The following is a 23,461-nucleotide window of genomic DNA, read 5'->3' as shown; positions in this document are numbered from 1 at the left end:
AAAAAAAAAAATGAAATGCACATTTGAATAAATGGAAATGACAGACCTCAAAGTTATCTTTAAAAGTTACTTTATATTTGTTAATTAGATTAATATTTAATCACTAAACACTAATATTTATCAGGCTCTGTGATATACAATATGCAAAATAAATGACTATAGCCTGCTAATATTATATTGTGCTGAGTGTACAATGTTCTATGTTGAGCTTGTCATCTTTTGTTGTTGTTGTTGTTACTTAATTGAAAATTTGGGCCAGGCACAGTGGCTCACGCCTGTCATCTGAGCACTTTAGGAGGTTGAGGTGGGAGGATCACTTGAGCCTAGGAGTTAAGAGACTAGCCTGGCAACATAGTGAAAACCTGACTCTGCTAAAAATACGAAAAAGTTATCGGGCATGGTGGTACACACCTGTAGTCTCAACCACTCAGGAGGCTAAGGTGGGAGGATCACATGAGTCCGGAAAGTCAAGGCGGCAGTGAGCTGTGATTATGCCACTGCTCTCCAGCCTGGCGCCTGGTGACGGAGTGAGACTCTGTCTCAAAAAAAATAAATAAATAAAATAAAGGGACTCATGCTACTCACCATTCTTATGTGTAGTATACATTAGTTTTGTTAATACCTATAGGTAGTGTTAATGGCTAATTGAGGCCAGCATTGTTGGGTAGGATGAACAATAGCTCAGAAACTTAAGGGTGAAGAGTTTAGATAAGTTTTCGCCCAAATTGTGTTCACTTTTTAACATTATATTCCCTAATGTGAAGAAAACTAACTGACCTGCAAGCTGAGATTAAATAACATTGAAATATGTTTTGTTAATACAATAATACAAATTTATTATTGCTTAATTATCTGAGAAATTTCACAAAGCAGCATCTTTTTGTGGCCTTCCATATCTTACAATTTATATACTATTTTGAAATAGAAATTTATTCTCATTTAAATTGCAGAGTTAATTTTGGAAGATTTCACTTTCAAGGAAAAAAGTAAGAGTAATCAGCCATGTGTGGTGGTTCATGCCTATAATCCCAGCACTTTGGGAGGCTGAGGTGGAAGGATTGCTTGAACCTAGGAGTTCAAGACCAGCCTGGGCAACATAGTGAGACTCTGTCTCTACAAAAAATTAAAAAATAAATAATCTGGGCATGGTGGTGGACCCCTAGAGTCCTAGCTAATCAGGAGGCTAAGGCAGGAGGATCTCTTGAGCCGGGAGGTAAAGACTGCAGTGAACCATCATCACTCTACTGCATTTCAGCCTGGGTGACAGAGCAAGACCCTGTCTCCAAAAAAAAATGTTAGAATAATCATATTTAAGTTATCTTTTATGATAACGTTTTAAAATTAGTGTCAGGTCAGAATTCTCTTGCCAAAAAATTTGGGAAGTATGGTCTAATGCTAAAATACAGCTTGAGACTTAGTCAGGTAATGATGTTAGTAAGCACTGTGCCAAGAGTGGTCTACTGTAGTTATATGAAAACCTATGGTACTCAAGAACAAATTATGCTAAATTTGAGGGGTGGGTTTCTTACAGGGAACCATTAGGATAAAAATTTGTTTTAAGAACTTTATTTTGACGTTTTTATTCAGTCAGAACTTACTTATTACATTCTGCTATATGTTGCTGTTTAAGATTCTGAATGTGTTTGACTGTTACTTGAATAAAATACAAAAAATTCAAAAATTGGCCAGGGGCAGTGGCTTACACCTGTAATCCCAGCACTTTGGAAGGCTGAGATGGGTGGATCACCTGAGGTCAAGAGTTCAACACCAGCCTGGCCAACATGATGAAAACTTGTCTCTACTAAAAATACAAAAATTAGCTGGGTGTGGTGGTAGGCACCTGTAATCCCAGCTACTTGGAAGTTTCGAGCAGGAAGTTGCTTGAAACCAGGAGGCAGAGATTGCAGTGGGCTTGAGATAGCACCACTGCACTCCAGCCTGGCAACAAAAGTGATACTCTGTCTCAAAAAAAAAATTTGTTTTTCAAAAATAATAATAATAATTATTATTTATTTTTTTGAGTCGGAGTTTCACTCTTGTTGCCCAGGATAGAGTGCAATGGCACAATCTCGGCTCACTGCAACCTCCGCCTCTTGGGTTCAAGCGATTCTCCTGCCTCAGCCTCTCGAGTAGCTGGGATTACAGGCATGTCCCACCACACCTGGGTAATTTTGTATTTTTAGTAGAGATGGGGTTTCTCGATGTTGGTCAGGCTGGTCTCGAACTCCCAACCTCAGGTGATAACACCTGCCTCAGCTTCCCAAAGTGCTGGGATCACAGGAGTCAGCCACCACGCCTGGCCCTCAAAATTTATTTTATCATTAATAACAACATGTTGTGGTACTCTTTAATGAAGCTCTTTCCACTTTTGATTTTTTTTAGAAAGTCTCACTTTGTTGCCCAGATTGGAGTGCAGTGGCACAATCTTGGCTCACTGCAACCTCCACCTCCCAGATTCAAGCGATTCTCATACCTCAGCCTCCTGAGTAGATGGGGCTGGGATTACAGGTGCATGCCACCACACCTGGCTAATTTTTGTGTTTTTAGTAGAGATGGGGTTTTACCACATTGGCCGGGCTGGTCTTGAACTCCTGACCTCAAATGATCTACCCACCTTGGCCTCCCAAAGTGTTGGGATTACAGGTGTGAGCCACTGTGCCCGGCCACATTTTTATTTCTTATTTTCATAAATACCCTAAGGAATTTACTAGAGTATTTATTAATTGTGTAAGTAGTAATCTATTAAATTGAAACTTTTGGTATCAGTGATTTTTCAATTAAAAGATAAACCTCAGGTTTAATCTGATGGTAAGTTAAATTGCATTATTTGGTTTTCTTTTCTTCTTTTTTTTTTTTGAGACAGTGTCTTCCTCTGTTGCCCAGGCTAGAGTGCAGTAGCATGATCTCAGCTTACTGTAACCTCCTGCCTCCTGGGTTCAAGTGATTCTCCTGACTCAGTCTCTGCAGCAGCTGGGACTACAAGCATGTGCCGCCATGCCTGGCTAATTTTTGTATTTTTAGTAGAGACAGAGTTTCACCATGTTGGCCAAGCTGGTCAAGAACTCCTGACCTCAAGTGATTGCGCATCTCACCCTCTCAAAGTGCTGGGATTACAGGCATGAGCCACTGAGCCCGGCCACATTTTTCTGATTTTCTAAAGTTACAGAATTTCAAAATCAGGAAAGGGCTTTTAGAGGTAACCTAGTCTGAATACTTAGTTGTTTACAATTCTCCTTACAACATTTGTCATTCAGACTGTTTAACACCATCTTGAGAATCCCATTTCCTTTTAAGGTTCATACTACTAATAAAGTATACTTTATTGAAATATTCGGAAAAAAATCCAGGCGCGGTGGCTCATGCCTATAATCCTAGCACTTTGGGAGGCTGAGGTGGGTGGATCACCTGAGGTCAGGAGTTCAAGACCAGCCTGGCCAACATGGTAAAACCCCATCTTTAAAAAAAAAAAAAAAGAATGAAATATTTGAAAAACTTACTGAAAATATGTTGTGATTAAAGGTTAAGTGTGCTTATCTGAGGGTTTATTGGAGTCCTGTCTTTTGTGGGGTTTTTCAAGTCCTCATGGACATCTCTTTCCCCTAACCTGTGAGAACGTTTGCAAAACAGATTTAAAGCTAAAAGGCAGACAAACTTCTATTTGTAGTTATTTAGTTTATAATACTTTTGTTCCCTAAATGTCATTGTGAGATTTCTGCTTCTCATATTAACTTTTTTCTTTTATATTGAAGTGTAACTTACAGTGGAATGCACAAATTTAAGTGTGCAGTTCGATAAATGTTCATATATGTATATACCTGTTTTGTAGCCATCACCCAGATCAAGATACATAACTTTTTTTTTTGTTTTTGAGATGGAGTCTTGCTCTGTTGCCCAGGCTGGAGTGCAATGGCGAGGTCTCAGCTCACTGCAGCCTCCACCTCCAGGGTTCTGGCGATTCTCCAGCTTCAGCCTCCCAAGTAGCTGGGATTCTTCACCACACCTGGCTACTTTTTCTGTTTAGTAGGGACAGGGTTTCACCATGTTGGCCAGGCTGGTCTTGAACACCTGGTCTTGTGATCCGCCTGCCTCGACCTCCCAAAGTGCTGGGATTACAGGCGTGAGCCGCTGCACCCGGCTGATACAAAACATTTTTGTAGCACTGTAGTGGGTTCTTTCATCTCCCTCCCAGTCAATACTTCATAAAAGTAATTTATTCTGACCCTTATCAATGGGTGACTATTTATTTCATTATGACATTTTATTCTAGCAAGAGGCTTGGGCTGAAAACTGCAGAAAATACTGAGAGTTCATATGTTTTAAGGTTGTTAGTGTTGTCCTTTCTTTTTTTAAAAAAAGTTTATTTTTGGCTGACAGTTTACTGGCGTCTATTGAGTTTGTTTTTTATGGGTATGATTTAAAAATACTATGATTCCCATTGCATTTTAATGGGAAGCAAATTTTCAGTCTTCTGAGTCATTAAGTCGTCAATGTGATGGTTTCCCTGTTTTGATTAAATCACGTCTTTCTCCCTATTGTTTTTGATAATAAAAAGTATTACTAGGCCAGGCGCACTGGCTCATGCCTGTAATCCCAGCACTTTGGGAGGCTGAGGCGGGTGGATCATGAGTTCAAGATCATAATCTTGAACTGGCTAATATGGTGAAAACCGTTTCTACTAAAAATACAAAAATTAGCTAGGCGTGGTGACTTGCGCCTGTGATACCAGCTACTCAGGAGGCTGAGGCAGGAGAATCGCTTGAATCCTGGAGGTGGAGGTTTTGGTGAGCCTCGATCGCACCACTGCACTCCATCCTGGCGACAGAGTGAGACTCCATCTCAAAAAAAAAAGTATTACTTGGAATGCCTGTAATTTAACGGACTTCTATATTGCTAATTACTGTTTTTATAACCACTTCAGCAAGAAGCATTCAATCTAGCCAAAGTAGTACACTTTTAAAAAACAAGGCTTCGGCTGGGTATGGTGGACTCACACTTGTAATCCCACCACTTTGGGAGGCCAAGGTAGGAGGATCATTTGAGTACAGGAGTTCTAGACCAGCCTCCTGGTCTAGACATAGGGAGACCATGTCTCTACAAAACAATTTTAAAAGATTACCTGATTGTGGTGGCACATGCCTAAAGTCGCACCTACTCGAGAAGCTGAAGCTGGAGGATTGCTTGAGTCCAGGAGTTTGAGGCTATGATACCTCTGATTGCACCACCTGAGCTACAGAGTAAGACCCTGTTTCTTAAAAAAAAAAAAAAAAAGAGAAAAAAAAGAAGGCGGCTAAAAATGAAAATCAGCATCTCCCTTCATCTCCACCCCCATTCTCACTCCCCAGAACTAATCATTTTCAGTTCTTTAGTGGTTTCTGATTTTGATCTTCATATTTCCAAACAATAAGCTCAGTATGCTATTTTTTCTTTTCTCAGCTTTAAATATTATATACCGATTTCCTACTGTTAAAGATGGAGAATGGGTGTAAGAGATCTTCAGTCCTCCCATACTTTATGTTCCTCTCCCTTTCTATTGTAGTTACGTTAATTTTTTATTAATCTAAAATTAATATTGTGAAAAACATATTTTCAAACTTTCCAGCAGAAGTATACATTGCTCATTATGCTTCTACCCATCAGATAATCTGTCAGCTTTATTTTCTTGGAGCCATTCTTCCTGAAGTCTTTTTTACCTCAAATCTTGACTGGTTGTTTTTTTAAAAAGTTCAGCTGTCAGTCTGGAACTTCCTTTTATTGCTGTCATTCTGGGAATTCCTTGGCCTCTTGTTGCAAGTCTTCCTTTTACTTGGTTTACTCTCACTTTGGTGAAACATTTCTTCTGCTAGTTTCATGAGAAAGATAGTAGTGGGATGTAAATTTTTTAGGACTTCTTGCTTGTGTAAAAATGTTCTGCCCTTATACTTTTTTAGTAGTTTGGTGGGGTTTAAAAGTCTAGATTGTAAATCATTTTACTGTAGTATTTGGAAAGCTTTTACTCCATTGTCTTGGTGAGAATGTTGCTATATTATTTCTTGTTTTTTTTTGTGTGTGTGTGTGTTTGTGTGTGACTTTTATTTTCCCTGAAGATTTAAGATCTTATCTTTCTTCCCAGGGCTTTGAAATTTCACAGTGATATGTATTGGTATATGTTTATTTTCATTCACTGTTTTTATGGCTCTCAATAACCTTTCTTATCTGATAACTCATTTCTTCCAATTCTTCTTATTTTTCCTGTATTCTTTGATAAGTTTATTATTTTTTCTCTTCTTCTGGACTCTTTATTAGTTAGATGTTAGACTTGTTAGGCTGGTCCTCTAATTTACTTACCTATTGCTTTCTTAGTTCAGCATCCCTTCTGTTCAAACTTTGCTGAGAGTAAATCTCCAGTTTTCTGCTGGGGCTAGAGAGGGATAGTTGCCTGGAGGAGGTCTAACTGCTTTTACACAGGTCTTCACAATCTCATTCTCGCTGCACTGCCACCCTTAATTTTAGAGGTACTGCTGCTTTCACTTCTTAAGCCTTTTTTTAGAAAAGGGAGGAAGGGCGTCCTCTTAAGCCTTTCCAGCTGCTATGTTGCAAAAGCTTCTCTGGCTTTTCTCTGTTGCAGGGCACTTAGTTTTAAACTTGTAGTTTAAAAGTACACCTGATTTGTCTGTTTTTGTTATTGTTTTGGCTTGTTAGATATCACTAGCTTCAAAATATTGTTTACATTTGTTTGTATTTGGTTCCTTTTTTTGGTCTATTTGACTGCTTGAGAGGATTCCTTTTTGTTTCTTTCTGGTCTTTCTACTGGAGTTTTTAGAGGGATATTTTAAGAAGAAGACTGTTCTTTAGGTATGTTAAAACTGTCTCTATTCCCAGCCATTTTGGTCTTGAGTGATATTACTTTTTGGTCAAGTTTTGATAAAGGGCTTGTCTTCATTGTGTTCAGTTCAAGTGCATGCCATATGTCTTTTTATAGAGCAGGGTTCATAGTGATACTTCTGGTGACAATGCTGTGATGTAGTACATGGCAAATGTTTGGAATAAATGGTTTATATTTTATATTTTATTTTTATTTATTTGTTTTTGAGACAGAGTCTCACTCTGTTGCCCAGGCTGGAGTGCAGTGTCCTGATCCCAGCTCACAGCAACCCCCATCTCCCAGGTTCAAGTGATTCTCCTGCTTCAGCCTCCCAAGTAACTGGGATTACAGGTGCCTGCCAGCATGCCTGGCTAATTTTTGTACTTTTAGTAGAGACAGGGTTTCACCATGTTGGCCAGGCGGGTTTTGAACTCCTGACCTCAAGTGATCCGCTCGTGTCAGCCCCCCAATGTGCTGGGATTATAGGCATGAGCCACCGTGCCCTGGTTTATATTTTAAAATTATGCATGATAATCCTTGAATCTGTCAGCTGAAGAAAAACAGGAATAAGGTTTTGTGTGTTTTTTGGTTAGATTGTTAGAGTATTGTATACATGGAGCCTAAGTAATGGTTTTGTTTTCTATGTGAGATAGTTTATTCCTTTGTCATGGCCATATCCTGACTGCTACTAATTACCAGAACTGAGTGGGATATCATGACTGGATCCATGCAGATATATCATAACTAATGGAAATTTAGCTTGAAATGCTTTCAATACAAAGCAGATTATTATGTAAAAGTGATTATTGTATGGGATAGTAAAGATTGTGAAGGCATCTTTTGCCTCCCCGAGTTTCTTTATTTCTTCTCCTCCTTTGTTCACTTTGCTTCAGCCACACTGGCTTCCTTATTTTTCTCAAACACTCTTGGTATGCTTCTGACTTAGAGCCTTTGCATTGTCTGTTCGCTTTATATCTGCTGGTTAACTACTTCACTCCCTTCAAGACTTTGCTCAAATTTCATCCTTATAATAAGCCTTTTTGTGATCGTTTAATGCTTTAATTTACCCTTACTCTGTTATTTGGAGGCCCCTTGACTGCTTTTTAATTTCTTCTTCAGTATTACTTTGGAATTTATATATTATGTTCATTGTTTATTGTCTGTCTTCCTCCACTAGAATGTAACCTCCATGAGGACAAAGATCTTTGTTTTATTTATAAATGTATCTCAGGTACCTAGAATAGTAGCTGGCAGTATAGAAGCATTGGAAAGATATGTGTTGAATTAAGGGCACTCTAATCTATCCAGTTGCTTCCAGACAGCCCTCTATTGAAACCAGTTTCATTGTGTCTTTCTCTTTACCATTAGCTTTGAAAAATAATTTTTTTCTCTGTATAATTTTCCCCTGGTTGATTCTTTTAACAGAGAGGGCTTCTCTGAGGATGCGATAAGAGGAGCTAAAGAACTAAAGAGATGTGTTCAACTCTCATGCATATGAATTAGTGTTTCTACCAAGCTTTCAGATAGTTCACTAGAGGAAAATTGTACTTTGGCCATAGGTTCATTTTTGTTTATAATATCCCAACACAAGAGTTAAAACATTTTCTTCGCTTAATTTCAGTACATGTACCCTCTCCCTCCATTTGTTCACACTCACAGACATTTATAATACAGCAACATTGGTATAGTACTTTATCCTGGTGCTTTTCATGTTTTATTTTATTTGTCCTCACAATAGCCTCATAAGGAGGTGTAGGCACTGTTGTTACCATTTTAATGATGGTGAGGAAATTGAATTGCAAATTACTTAACTTTGGCAAGGTCATATAACTATTTTTTTTTTTTGAGACAGGGTGTTGCTATTGCCCAGGCTGGAGTTCAGTGGCATGATCTGGCTCATGGTAGCCTTCTCCTCCCAGGTTCAAACGATTCTCCTTCCTCAGCCTCCTTAGTAGCTGGGACTACAGGCGCACACCACTACCCTTGGCTAATTTTTGGTATTTTTAGTAGAGACGAGGTTTCACCTTATTGGCCAGACTGGTCTCAAACTCCTGCCCTCAGTTGATCTGCCTGCCTCAGCTTCCCAAAGCTCTGGGATTACAGACATGAGCCCTACCACGCCTGACCAAGGTCATATAACTATTAAGTGACAGAACTAGAATTTGAATACTGGCAAGTCTGGCTCCAGAGTCTTCGTGTAGTCTTTTTTTTTTTTTTTTGAGACACAGTCTCGCTCTGTTGCCAGGCTAGAGTGCAGTGGAGTGATCCCATCTCACTGCAACTTCTGTTTTCTGGTTTCAGGCAATTCTTTTGCCTCAGCCTCCCGAGTAGCTGGGACAGGCATGCACCACCATGCCCGGCTAACTTTTTGTACTTTTAGTAGAGACGGGGTTTCACCATGTTGGCCAGGATGGTCTCGATCTCTTGACCTCATGATCCGCCTGCCTCGGCCTCCCAAAGTGCTGGGATTACAGGCATGAGCCATTGCGCCTGGCCCTCATAGTCTTTTTAAAAAAAATTGTAGTACATATAACATCAACATTTAAAAATACACAGTTCAGTGGCATTAAGTGTACTTACAGTGTTGTACAGTTATCACCACTGTGTAGTTCCAGGACTTCCTCCCTTCCACCACCCTTGGTAACTTCTGTTATGCTTTCTGTCTCTATGAATTTGCTTACTCTATGTACCTTATATAAATGGAATTACACAGTAGTCATCATTTTGTGTCTGGCTTATTTTACTTACAATATTTTCAAAATTCATGTTTGGCATGTCTCAGAATTTTCTTTTTAAGGCAGAATAATATTCCATTGTATGTTTATTATACTACATTTTGTTTATTCACTTATCTGTTGATAAACTTTTGAGTTAGTTCTGTTTTGATGCTCAAGAATAATGCTGCTGTGAACATTGGTGTGCAAGAATCTGTTTGAGTCCCTCCTTTCAGTTCTTTGAGTGTATACCTAGAAGTGAAATTGTAGGATCATATGGTAATTTTATGTTTAACTTTTAACTATTTTTTTTTTCTGTTTTTTGAGACAGGGTCACTTGAGACAGGATTACCCACACTGGAGTGCAGTGGTATGATCATGGCTCACTGTAGCCTTGATCTCCTGTGCTCTCCTGTGCCTTGGCCTCCCAAGTAGCTGGATCTATAGGTGCACCTCTTTTTTTTTTTTTTTTTTTTAGAGCTGGAGTCCCACTCTGTTGCCCAGATTAGAGTGCATGGGACAATCTCAGCTCACTACTGCCTCTGCCTCCTGGGTTGAAGTGATTCTTGGGCCTCAGCCTCCTGAGTAGCTGGGATTATAGGTGTGTGCCACCATGCCTGGCTAATTTTTTGTGTTTTTTTTTTTTTTGAAAAGTTAAAAATTCCTTAATTTTTTATGCCTGGTACCACTATCACAATTTACAGGGCAATATACCTGATGTAATGAAAAGAAAAAGAAAAAGACAAAGCTGCAACAGATAAAAGACCTCAGGAGTCGGGCGGCCGCTTACCTCAGTTGGTGAGCTCCTGGTGCTCAACAGATAAAAGACCTCAGGAATGTACATCTAATTGACACTACATTGCATTAATCAATAGCAGCACTTTTTGCAAACTGTGGCTATGACAGTCCTGAACAAGAAGGGTTTCTTGTTTAAGCTGCAGTAACCTTTCTGACTATGGGTCATCGCTCCTTCTGTGGCAGATTTTTACAGTTCCTCTAATTCATTTGGGACGACTGTTTCAAAGTAACCTGCAGCTTTCCTGACAGCTCCTCGCTCTCTCTCCTGCTAAGAACTGTAGCCCTTTTCTGCTGCTTTTAGAACCTTCTGCCACCATATCCACCACTTCCACCACCAGATCCATAACCACCACCATAGGGACTGCCCGAGTTTCTTCCACCAAAACTGCCCCCTATCATGGGTCCATAATTTGATTGCTCTTGTCCACTTGTCCACTATAATTTCCAAAATCATTATAGTTCCCACCACCACCATAGTTACCACCGCCAAAATTTCCTCCTTCATTGTAACCATCATGTCCTCCACCACCACCACCACCATGTCCACCACCTTGGTTTCCATATCCTGGTCCACCACCACCATAGCCCCCTCTACTACTATAACCAGGACCCCCGCCATAGTTGCCACTAGCACCAAATCCATTATATCCACCATCACCTCCTCCATAACTGCCTCTGCTGCCACCACCTCCACCACTATAACCTTCTCTTCCACCAAAGTTTCCACCATGGCCAAAATTACCTCCACCACCTCCAAAGTTTCCTCTGCGACCCATAAAATTGCCAGATCCACCTCCACGACCTCTCTGTGATCCAGAAGACTGCATCTCTTGTTTAGAAAGGGCCTTTTTCACTTCACAATTATGCCCATTAATAGTTTGGTATTTCTGAACAATAATTTTATCAACTGTATCATGATCATCAAAAGTTACAAAAGCAAATCCTTTCTTTTTTCCACTCTGCCTGTCTTCCATAACTTCTATGGTTTCAATCTTGCCATACTTTTCAAAGTAGTCTCTCAAATTACACTCTTCCGTATCTTCTTTAATACCACCAACAAAAATTGTCTTCACTGTTAGATGGGCGCCAGGCTTTACAGAATCCTTTCTAGAAACAGCTTTCTTTGGTTCAACTACACGCCCATCAACCTTGTGTGGTCGAGCACACATTGCTGCATCCACCTCAACACAAGAATAAGTCACAAAACCAAAGCCCCTGGAACGTTTGGTTTGGGGATGTCATTATCACACAATCTGTAAGTGTGCCCCATTTCTCAAAATGGTCTCTTAAACGATCATCTGTAGTTTCAAAGCTCAGACCAATAGTAAACAGTTTTCTCAACTGCTCTGGTTCCTTTGGATTATGGTCCTCTTCCCCCCGACGGTGACGGCCGGAGTCAGGCTGGGGGCAACCGGGCAGCAGTTTTACCTCCATTTTGAGGCCCGACTCGCCTCTTCCAATTCGAGTTCAATATTTTCTTTTTTTTTTTTTTTTAAAGAAGAGACGGGGTTTCACTATGTTGCCCAGGCTGGTCTTGAACTCCTGATCTCAGGCTGTTTGCCCACCTCTGCCTTCCAAAGTCCTGGATTACAGGCATGAGCCACCCTGCCTAACCTGCTCAGCTAATTTTTAATTATTTTTTGTAGAGATGGAGGTCTTACTATATTACCCAGGCTGGTTTGGAACTCCTGGGCTCAAGCAGTTCTCCTGTCTTGGCCTCCCAAAGTGCTAGAATTACAGATATGAGCCACTGTGCCTGGCTTTAACTTTTTTTTATGTAGTAAGATATAATAGCATGTATTCAAATAGGAGAAACTGAGTTCAAATACTGTGTCAGAGTCTCCTTTATTCTCAGTGAAATTGAAAACTGCCTGTACAATTGTGTCACTTAATGATAGGGATATGTTTGAAAAATATGGCCATTTCATTATTGTGCAAACATCATTGAAGGTACTTATACAAACCTAGATGGGATGGCCTACTGTACACCTACGCTATGTGGTATAGCCTGTTGCTCCTAGGCTACAAAGCTGTACATCCTGTTACTGTACTGAATACTGTAGGCAGTGTAACACAATGGTAATACATTTGTGTATGCATCTAAACACAAAGGTGCAGTAATAATATGGTAGTATGATCTTATGGGAGCGCTGTCTATGTGGTCTATATTTGACCAAAATGTTATGCAGCGCATGACTGTATTTTAGAATATGAGATGTATAATAACAGCTTCTGGACGTTAAGGAGCTTGGAAACATGTTCCGTATAGTGCCTGGCTTGATGTGAACATTCAGCCAAGTTAGCCAATTTATCTCATTTTTTACCTTAATATATTCTGTACTCCGTATCAGTAAATCTACTTCAGTCTAACCTTTCCTCAGTGTTCCTTCATAATCTTCCATATAAAACTCTTGTCCGTTTGAAAAATTATAGCCTGTTTTTCAAAACTGTTCTTTATATTCATGGTTTGATTGACATTTTTAAGTTCTGTAAGTTACTTGGTATTTCTAATTTCAGGATTTATGTTTATTTTGTATTATATAACATTTTCATGTCTATTTTTTGTCTGTTTTTATTCTTATTTAAATTGTGAGTTCCTTGAGTACATAAGTTTTATACGTGTGTTTAGTTTTCTCACAGTGCATGCTATACAAAGTATTAATTCATTAAATATTTTTAAATGCTTGGTTTGAAGGTAGGCATAATAATATTAATTAAATTTTAAACCTCTGTAAATCATTGTTTCTATTTCTTACTCTAAATGTTGACAGATGTCAGTTTGGTTAGACACTCATTGAAAGGAAAATTTGAAATTTAAGCCCAGAATAATTTTTCTATTTAGTAGACAGACTTAGAGTCAGGATGCTTGAATCTACTTTTTTTCTCTAAGAAACTTTTTACTTGCTTTTCAGATTGTTGCCAGCAAAGGAGGTTTTGAAATGGTCACCAAAGAGAAGAAATGGTCTAAAGTGGGTAGTCGCTTGGGATATCTGCCAGGAAAAGGAACTGGGTCTCTTTTGAAGTCACATTATGAAAGAATTCTCTACCCATACGAACTTTTCCAATCTGGTGTGAGCCTTATGGTGAGATGCATCATTCTTTTTAGAAAAAGTTGATAAATCCAGTTTGCTCAAGTATAAACTTTAGACTATGTTTAACCCAAGTTAGCAGGCACCAAAATTTGGGGAAGCAAAGTGTATGTCATAGTGTAAAAATCATAGCTATTTTTGGTGGTTTGCAAGATAAAGGATAATGGGAATGAAGAGTGTTTTTTTATTTATTTAAAATAAACCTTTATGAGTGAAAGTTTTTGAAAAAGTCCTCCTGTTTGTTTCATGTATTTTTTAAAAACAGCTTTATTAGGTATAATTTATATACCATAGAATTCACCCTTTGTGGGTGTACAGTCAGTAAGCTTTAAGAAATTTCTACATTTATGCAGCAATCACTATATTCCAATTTTAGAGCACTTCCACTAGCCCCCAGAATTGTATTGTTCATTTGTAGCTGGTTTCTGTTCTACTACCACACACAGGCAATTCCTAACCTGTTTTTCTGGCTCTATAGTTTTGTCTTTTCTAGAAATTTCACCTAGGTGTAATCATACAATATGATTTTGTGTCTGGCTTTTTTCACTTAGCCTAATGTTTTCAGAGTTCAGCTGTGTTGGCTGGGTGTGGTGGCTAATACCTTTAATGCCATCACTATGGGAGGCTGAGGTGGGTGGATTGCTTGAGGCCAGGAGTTTGAGACCAGTCTGAGCATCATGGTGAAACCCTGTCTCTACTAAAAGTTTAAAAAATTAGCCAGATGTGGTCTGTGCCTGTGGACCCAGCTACTCCAGAGACTGAGGTGGGAGGATTGCTTCAGCCTGGGAGACAGAGGTTGCAGTAAGCTGAGATTGTGCCACTGCACTCCAGCCTGGGTGACAGAGTAAGACCCTGTCTCAAAAAAAAAAAAAAAAATTCAGCCACATTATAGCATGTGTCAGTACTTCATTTTTATGGCTGAATAATATTCCACTGCATGGATATGCCATATTTTGTTTATCCACTTACCAGGATATTTAAATTGTTTCCAGTTTATGGCTATTAGGAATACTATGAAAGTTCATATACAAGTCTTTGTGTGGACATACGTTTTTATTTCTCTTGGGTAGATACTTGAGAGTGGAATCACTGGGTTATATGTTAAGTTTATGTGTAAATTTTTTTTTTTTTTTGAGACAGAGTCTTGCTCTGTTGCCCAGGCTGGAGTGCAGTGGTGCAATCTCGGCTCGCTGCAACCTCTGCCTCCTGGGTTCAAGCGATTCTCCTACCTTAGCCTCCTAAGTAGAGTAGTTGGTACTACAGGTGCATGCCACCATGCCCAGCTAATTTTTGTATTTTTAGTAGAGACAGTGTTTCACCATGTTGGCAAGGCTTGTCTGGAACTCTTGACCTCAAGCGATCCACCCACCTTTGTCTCCCAAAGTGCTGGGATTATAGGCGTGAGCCACACTGTGCCTGGCGTGTGTAAATTTTTAAGAGCTGCCAATTTGTTTTCCAAAGTAGCTGAATCATTTACTTTCCCACCAGTAATATAGATGCTTCCAGTTTTTCTACATCGTGGCCAACACTTGGTATTGTCAGTTTTTTAAAATTATAGTCATTCTGGTTGGTTGTATAGTGATATCTTATTGTGGTTTTAATTTGCATTTCTCAAATGACTAGTGATGTGCATATTTTCTTTTTTCTTTTTCTTGTGACGGAGTCTGCTCTGTCGCCCAGGCTGGAGTGCAAGTGGCGAGATCTCTGCTTACTGCAACCTCCACCTCCTCTGTTCAAGCAGTTCTGCCTCAGCCTCCTGAGTAGCTGGTATTACAGACATGTGCCTACATGCCTGACTAATTTTTGTATTTTTAGTAGAGACAGGGTATCACCATCATTTTGGTCAGGCTGGTCTTGAACTCCTGACCTTGTGATCCGCCTGCCTCTGCCTCCCAAAGTGCTAGGATTATAGGCATGAGCCACTGCACCTGGCTGCATATTTTCATATTCATATTAGCCATTTGTATATCTTGGTGAAGTGTCCAGATTTTTTTTTCTTCTTTTTTTTCTAGTATACTTTCCTCCAGAACAGATCTTTTTTTTTTTTTTAAATTATATATGTATATATATATTTTATTGCATTTTAGGTTCTGGGGTACATGTGAAGAACATGCAGGATTGTTGCATAGGTTCATACATGGCAATGTGGTTTGCTGCCTCCATCCCCATCACCTATATCTGGTATTTCTCCCCATGTTATCCCTCCCCAACTTGCTAACCCCCACTGTCCCTCCCCTAGAGCCCCCTACAGACCTCAGTGTGTGATGCTCCTCTCCCTGTGTCCATCTGTTCTCATTGTTCAACACCCGCCTATGAGTGAGAACATACGGTGTTTGATTTTCTGTTCTTGTGTCAGTTTGCTGAGAATGATGGTTTCCAGGTTCATCCATGTCCCTACAAAGGACATGAACTCATTGTTTTTTATGGCTGGATAGTATTCCATGGTGTATATGTGCCACATTTTCCCTGTCCAGTCTATCATTGATGGGCATTTGGGTTGGTTCCAAGTCTTTGCTATTGTAAACAGTGCTGCAATGAACATACATGTGCATGTATTCTTATAATAGAACGATTTATAATCCTTTGGATATATACCCAGTAATGGGATTGCTGGGTCAAATGGAATTTCTATTTCTAGGTCCTTGAGGTATCGCCACACTGTCTTCCACAATGGTTGAACTAATTTACACTCCCACCAACAGTGTAAAAGTGTTCCTATTTCTCCACATCCTCTCCAGCATCTGTTGTCTCCAGATTTTTTAATGATTGCCATTCTAACTGGCGTGAGATGGTATCTCAACCTAGTTTTGATTTGCATTTCCCTCATGACCAGTGATTTGCATTTCCCTGATGACCAGCATTTTTTCATATGTTTGTTGGCCTCATATATGTCTTCTTTTGAAAAGTATCTGTTCATATCCTTTGCCCGCTTTTGAATGGGTTTGTTTGTTTTTTTTTCCTGTAAATCTGTTTTAGTTCTTTGTAGATTTTGGATATTAGCCCTTTGTCAGATGGGTAGATTGCAAAAATTTTTTCCCATTCCGTTGGTTGCTCGTTCACTCTAATGATTGTTTCTTTTGCCGTGCAGAAGCTTTGGAGTTTAATTAGATCCCATTTGTCTATTTTGGCTTTTGTTGCCAATGCTTCTCGTGTTTTAGTCATGAAGTCCTTGCCTATGCCTATGTCCTGAATGGTTTTGCCTAGGTTTTCTTATAGAGTTTTTATAGTGCTAGATCTTATGTTTAAGTCTTTAATCCATCTAGAGTTAATTTTAGTGTAAGGTGTCAGGAAGGGGTCCAGTTTCTGCTCTGGGCACATGGCTAGCTAGTTTTCCCAACACCATTTATTGAACAGGGAATCCTTTCCCCATTGCTTCTTTTTGTCAGGTTTGTCAAAGATCAGATGGTTGTAGATGTGTGGCATTGCCTCCGAGGCCTCTGTTCTGTCCCATTGGTCTGTATCTCTTTTTTGGTACCAGTACCATGTTTTTTTGATTACTATAGCCTTGTAGTATAGTTTGAAGTCAGGTAGCGTGCTGCCTCCAGATTTGTTCTTTTTGCTTAGAATTGACTTGGCTATGCGGGCTCTCTTTTGGTTCCATATGAAGTTTAAGGTGGTTTTTTCCAGTTCTGTGAAGAAGGTCATTGGTAGCTTGATGGAGATAGCGTTGAATCTATAAATTACTTTGGGCAGTATGGCCATTTTCATGATATTGATTCTTCCTAACCGTGAGCATGGAATGTTTCTCCATCTGTTTGTGTCCTCTCTTATTTTGTTGAGCAGTGGTTTGTAGTTCTCCTTGAAGAGGTCCTTTACATCCTTTGTTAGTTGTATTCCTAGGCATTTTATTCTCTTTGTAGCAATTGTGAATGGCAGTTTGTTCTTGATCAGATCTTTTTTTTAAATTGTATTGTTTGTCTTCTTATACTTGTAAGTTTGTTATACAGTTTGTGTACAAGTTGTTTATCAGGTAAATGATTTGTAGATCTTTTCTCCTACTCTGTGGTTTATCTTTTCATTTTTGTAATGGTGACTTTTTGAAGAACCATTTATTTCTTTTTTCCTTTTATGGATTGTACTTTTGGTGTCATATTTAAGAAATCTTTTCCAAGGTCACAAAGATTTTCCCCTTTGCTTTAATATAGAAATTTCATAGTTTTGGCTTTCATATTTTGATCAGTGATGCATTTTGAGGCCTTTTTTTGGTGGGTGTAGTGTGAGGTAAAGATGTAAGTTTATTTTTTGGTGGGGAAGGGAATATATGAATATTGAGTTGTACCAGCACCATTTGTTTAAAAGGCTATCCTTTTCCCACTGATTTAACTTACCACCTTTGTTAGAAATCAGTTGACCATAGATGTGTGGGTTTATTTCTGGGCTCTGTTTCATTGCATTGGTTATATGTCTACCTTAACACCAGTACTACATTGTCTTGAGTACTACAGCTTTATGGTAAATTTTGATATTCAGTAATGTAAGTTATTTTGTTCTTTTCCAAAACTTCTAAACAACTGACATTTGTCCATGAATTTTAGGATCAGCTTTCAATATCGTCAACAAAAAGCTTGCTAGGATTTTGATAGGGATAGCTGTAGGTCAGTTTGAGAGATAATTGCAATCTAGTTTTAGTAGTTTTAGGGATTCGTTTGGTAATTTATTATTTCTCCGCTGATTCTGAAGCATGATTTCTTACCAGTGAACCTGCTCTGTTTTTGTTCTCTGATCTTTTAGGGTGTACAGATGCCTAATTTAGATCTTAAAGACAAAGTGGAGCCTGAGGTTCTCAGCACTGATACCCACACTTCCCCAGAGCCAGGCACAAGAATGAACATTCTGCCGAAGAGAACAAGACGTGTGAAGTCTCAGGTATCAAAGTCTAGGGCCATTTTTTTTTTTTTTTTTTTTTTTAAAAAAAATTTGTTTTTCTTTTTTTTTTTTTTTTTTTTTTTTTTTAAATAAAGATGTAGTCTCATGATATTACTCAGGCTAGCCTTGAACTCCTCAACTCAAGTGATCCTCTTGCCTCAGTCTCTTGAGTAATGCTAGTTGGTGTGCGCTACTGTGCCTGGATTATGGGCCAGGAGTTTTAAGTGCATTAACTGTGTGGAACAGTTATCTGGTCATAGGAGGCCACTAAAATACTCTTGTTCTTTAAAACTTGTGCCTTATTTTTCATTTATTTAGGAGGTGAATGGAGAATAAATTGTGGAATGTGGTGTAATTTGATTTAGAAAGTTCTTTGTTAATTTTTTAGTGGTTTTTGACAGGGATGACAAATCAGAGGGTGACCCCAGATGCTGTGGTGCCAATTTTATAGACATGCTGATGAATTCTAGTATATTTTATTTAAATGATTAGCAGAAGTGAGATGAATAGGAAATTTTGGTTTTATTTTTCATCCACCATTCCTTTAAAAACCAGAGTGTAAATTTCTTAGTGTCTTAGCCATTCCAGTTTAACTACTACAATGTTCATGTAACCTAAAATAATTTCAAAGCCTAATATATCAGAAGAAAAATACCCTAATTTATTTTTTGTCTGATTCCCCGCTTCGCTTATTTCTTTCTTTATTTTTCCTAACCTTTGCTTCTCTTTCAAACCCATTTCCTTTTCTCTAGGGTCTTTTAACGTTTTTGTTAAAGACAAATTTGGATGCTGAGACAGTGAGGTGCCTTTAGAACTCCTAAGATTTAATCTATGTAAGTTAACATATAGATGGACAGGAAAAGCAACTTCACTGAATCCTAATCATTGATTTTAACATTTAAGGAAACAATGTATTATAGAAATGGGGATGATTGGCATCAGAGAAGCAGGATAAAACGGCTGTTAATAAGAGGCACTCAATCTGGGATTGTGTAGAGTCCTGTCACTGGGGAGGCAGAGTATTAATACTTCATCTTGCTTTTCTGCAGTTCAGGGACTCTCCTCCATTATGCCATTTCTGCCTTTCTTTTTCTGAGTTTATAGTTACTGAATAATAACTCCGCTTCTTAAGTACTCTTTAAAAGAAAGATAGGTGTCCTGGCTAGGAATGTGACTTTCATGAAAATTCATTGGAAAGTGATAACCCTATTATTAATTAGTAAACTCTGGTTTAGTCATTAAGTCATTTTTATTAGTGTGGTAGATCTCAGAAGTTCTGATCATCTTTGGGTATACAGTGATTTGGGTAAACATTGATGGCTAGTCCCTTTGATGTGGTGATTCTGCTTTGAAGAGTTGTCCCAGTTGCTCCTGTCCATCTAATCAGTCACCAGCTTGTGATGAAATTTCTTTTGATGTTCACCCTGAAACCATGAAGATGTCTTGCCTATTTCTAATGCTTTTATTATAAAAATGGGGACTACATAGAATGCTTTTACCCATTGTAATAGTTATCATTGTATTCAGATAGGTTGATAAATGAACTATTTCAGGATTTGAAATTAAGGATTATTTCAGCTCACAATTTGTACTTGATTACTCTGTTGAAAGTCTGCCGCTCATTCCTGGTTTTCTGTTTCGGAAAGAAAATAAAGGCTCTCTGGGAGAACTTCAGCTTCTTGCCCCATACACAAAACTACTGGTATTCACACTTAGTCTTTGTCTATCTCTGTGGGCAAAGTGTACCTTTCTCTGCAAAGATCACCCCTCCACTTCCGTCCCTTCTGGCGTCTTTAGTGATTGCAACATACTGAGAAATCTTTGTCTCCCACCTCCTCTGTCTGTTAAGTTCTACACCTCCCAATATGTGTTTAAGTCTCTATCATCTTAAACATAAAAGTCCTCTTCTTACATAATGCCTTATCCTTGCCTCTTTTGACAGAGAAGTTTCTTGAAAAATACTCTTTATTGTCTCAGTTTCCTCAACATCTTTTTAGTTTTTATACTCTGTAATCTAACTTTGAGCTAAATAGTTTTGTTAAAACTGCACCATCCAAGTTATAACTCAGTTTTTAATTGTCAATTTCTGCGGTTCCCCTTTTCATTTCATATCTTAATTGATCTCTGGTCATGTATGTATTTAATGTGGTTGTTGACTCCTGTCCTTGAACTTTGATTAACTTGATTTTTCTTTCATATTTGTAATACCTCTCTCTTCTGGTTTTCTTCCATATATATGTATATATATGTGTATTTTTTTTTTTTTTTTTTTTTGAGACAGAGTCTTGCTCTGTCGCCCAGGCTGGAGTACAATGGCACGGTCTTGGCTCACTGCAACCTCCGCCTTCTGGGTTCAAGCGATTCTCCTGCCTCAGCCTCCTGAGTAGCTGGGAGTACAGGTGCCCACCACCACTCCTGGCTAATTTTTGTATTTTTAGTAGAGATGGGGTTTCACCATATTGGCCAGGCTGATCTCGAACTCTTGACCTTGTGATTGCCTTGGCCTCCCAAAGTGCTGGGATTACAGGTGTGAGCCACTGGACCTGGCCTTCCTCCTTACATTCTGACCACTCCTTAGTCATTTTGGTTATCTCCTCTCTGCCCTTTATTTTGTATCTTTGATTCTTTTCTATCTTCACTCCCCTTAGCTGTCTCATCTGTGTGTGACTTCAGATTCTGCCTGTAATGCTCGGAACTCTCAAATCTCGTCTTTTTTTTTTTTTAGACAGAGTCTTGCTGTATCTCCCAGGCTGGAGTGCAGTGGCACAATCTTGGCTCACTGCAACCTCTGTCTCCCGGGTTCAAGCGATTCTCTTTCCTCAGCCTCCTGAGTAGCTGTGTTTACAGGCATGTGCCATTATGCCTGGCTTATTTTTTGTAATTTTAGTAGAGACAGGGTTTCACAGTTTTGGCCAGGCTGGTGTCAAACTCTTGGCCTCAAGTGATCTGCTTGCCTTAGCCTCCCAAAGTGCTAGGATTATAAGTGTGAGCCACCACACCTGGCCCAAATCTGTCTTAACATCCATCCTTCTTTTCTTTTCATCAGGGTTGTGTGTGTATGTATACATGTGTACTCCTTATTGGCTATAGCACGGGTATGCCAAATTCAATACATCTGAAAGATAATGTATCCTTCCTCCCTTCTCCCCTCCTCTCTCTTCTGTCCTCCTCTCCCTTCTCTCTCTCCTACCTTCTCCTCTCTCTTCCCTTCTCCCCTCCCCTCCCCTCCCCTCCCCTCCTGTTTTTTGGAGACAGTTGTGGCTCTCCCACCCAGGCTGGAGTACAGTGGCACAGTCTTGGCTCATTGCAACTTCTGCCTCCCAGGCTAAAGTCATCCTCCCACCTTTGTCTCCCAGGTAGCTGGGACCATAGGGGCACACCACCACCCAGCTAATTTTTGTGTGTTTGTAGAGACAGGGTTTTGCCGTGTTGCCCAGGTTGGTTTCAAACTCCTGAGTTCAAGTGATCTGCCTGCCTTGGCCTCCCAAAGTGCTGGGATTGCAGGCATGAGCCATCATGCCTAGACTTAAAAGCCTTTGAGTGAATCAAATGAATCAAACTCCTTGATTTCTTTATTTCTTTTATTTATTGTTTGTTATGTACTCTGCTTTAATAGTGGTAAAGAATGTGTAGTGTTACATTTATCATTGGACTAATAGTAGGAGTTGGTTACAGTAACCAAATCAGTCTACTGAAGTTTAAAGATAGACATTGAAATGGCATCTAGGTTTTGTACTTATATCATCTTTTATTACTCTAGATTGCATATGTCCTTTGTTAGGTAACCACAGACTTATAAAGTAGTCTGTATTTTATCCTGGTTTATGTTTATGCTTACTCTTTATTTATACACTTAAAATAAATATTGGCTGTTTACTTAGTCTACATTCAGAGATTATGGTTAATCTTAATTCAAGACTTAATACTAGTATTTGTCAGGATGCTCTCACTTTCAAGTATTAGAATGCAGATGATAGTAGCTTAAACATTAATAACTAATTTTTCACATAAGAACACACTTTTACCTAAGATTTTCAGAGGTAAGTAGTTCTAGGATTGGTCAAGGACCCAGGCTCCTGTCCATCTTTCTGCCTTGCTTTTCTTCAGTGTGTGGGTGATAAATTTCCTCCCAGTAGTAGTATGGCTGCTGCAGAGTCCAGCACCATGTTTTCACCAGACTGAGTCCCTTAGCAGGAAGGAAAGGAGTTGGGGCAAAAGGGCTTACTCTTTAAGATGATTTCCTCTTTTTTTTAAAGACAGGGTCTTTTTCTGTCACCCAGGCTGGAGTGTAGTAGGACAGTCACGGCTCACTGCAGTCTTGAATTCCTGGGCTCAAGTGATCCTCCTGCCTCAGTCTCCTGGGTAGCTAGGACTTCAGGTGCGTGCCACCTTGCCCAGCTAATTTTTAATTTTAATTTTTTTTTTTGGTAAAGATGGGGTCACTATGTTGCCCAGGCTGGGAGAAGCTTTCCCATTGATTGATTGATTCAGTGTCTCACTCGTCTGTCACCCTAGGTGGAGTGCAGCAGTGTGATCTTGCCTCACTGCCTCAGCCTCTCAAACTGAAGCGATCCTCCAACCTCAGCCTCCTGAGTAGCTGGAGCTACAGGTGCACACCACTGTGTCTGGCTAATTTTTGTACTTTTTGTAGAGATGAGATCTCCCTATGTTGCTCAGCTGGTCTGTAACTCCTGAGCTCAAAGGATCCACCTGCCTTGGCCTCCCCAAAGTGTTGGGATTACAGTTGTGAGCCACTGTGCCTGGCAATTTCTCATTTATTTAAGACAGTCTTTCCGGGGAGATTCCAGTACAATTTTTAATGTCTCACAGGCTAGAACTTAATCACATTCCCACCACTTTGTTGGTCACCACCAACAAAGAAAAATGAGGTTAGCATGATTGGCTTAGGACAGTCGGAGTTCATGTCCTGAGATTCCCTCTAATTAAATACAGGTGCCCAGTAGCAAGTTAGAAGTGGGGATTTCTGGCCGGGCGCGGTGGCTCAAGCCTGTAATCCCAGCACTTTGGGAGGCCGAGGCGGGTGGATCACGAGGTCAAGAGATCGAGACCATCCTGGTCAACATGGTGAAACCCCGTCTCTATTAAAAATACAAAAAATTAGCTGGGTATGGTGGTGCGTGCCTGTAATCCCA

General features: G+C 39.4%; 1 protein-coding gene and 1 pseudogene across 1 annotated transcript in view; one reads left to right on the top strand and one right to left on the bottom strand.

Moving 5' to 3' along the window:
- Positions 1-23,461, top strand: part of KDM5A (lysine demethylase 5A) — a 99,666-nt gene that overhangs the window by 7,202 nt on the left and 69,003 nt on the right. The window contains exons 4-6 of the mRNA XM_037744554.1: positions 5,376-5,480; positions 13,266-13,436; positions 18,174-18,308. Of these exons, the coding sequence (XP_037600482.1) occupies positions 5,376-5,480; positions 13,266-13,436; positions 18,174-18,308 (411 nt within the window). The remainder of the gene's footprint in view (positions 1-5,375; positions 5,481-13,265; positions 13,437-18,173; positions 18,309-23,461) is intronic.
- Positions 10,171-11,859, bottom strand: LOC108315827 (annotated as a pseudogene).

Source organism: Cebus imitator, unplaced genomic scaffold (genome assembly GCF_001604975.1).
Source record: "Cebus imitator isolate Cc_AM_T3 unplaced genomic scaffold, Cebus_imitator-1.0 Scaffold179, whole genome shotgun sequence".
Lineage (NCBI taxonomy): Eukaryota > Metazoa > Chordata > Mammalia > Primates > Cebidae > Cebus > Cebus imitator.
This window is presented reverse-complemented; position numbering and strand designations above follow the sequence as displayed.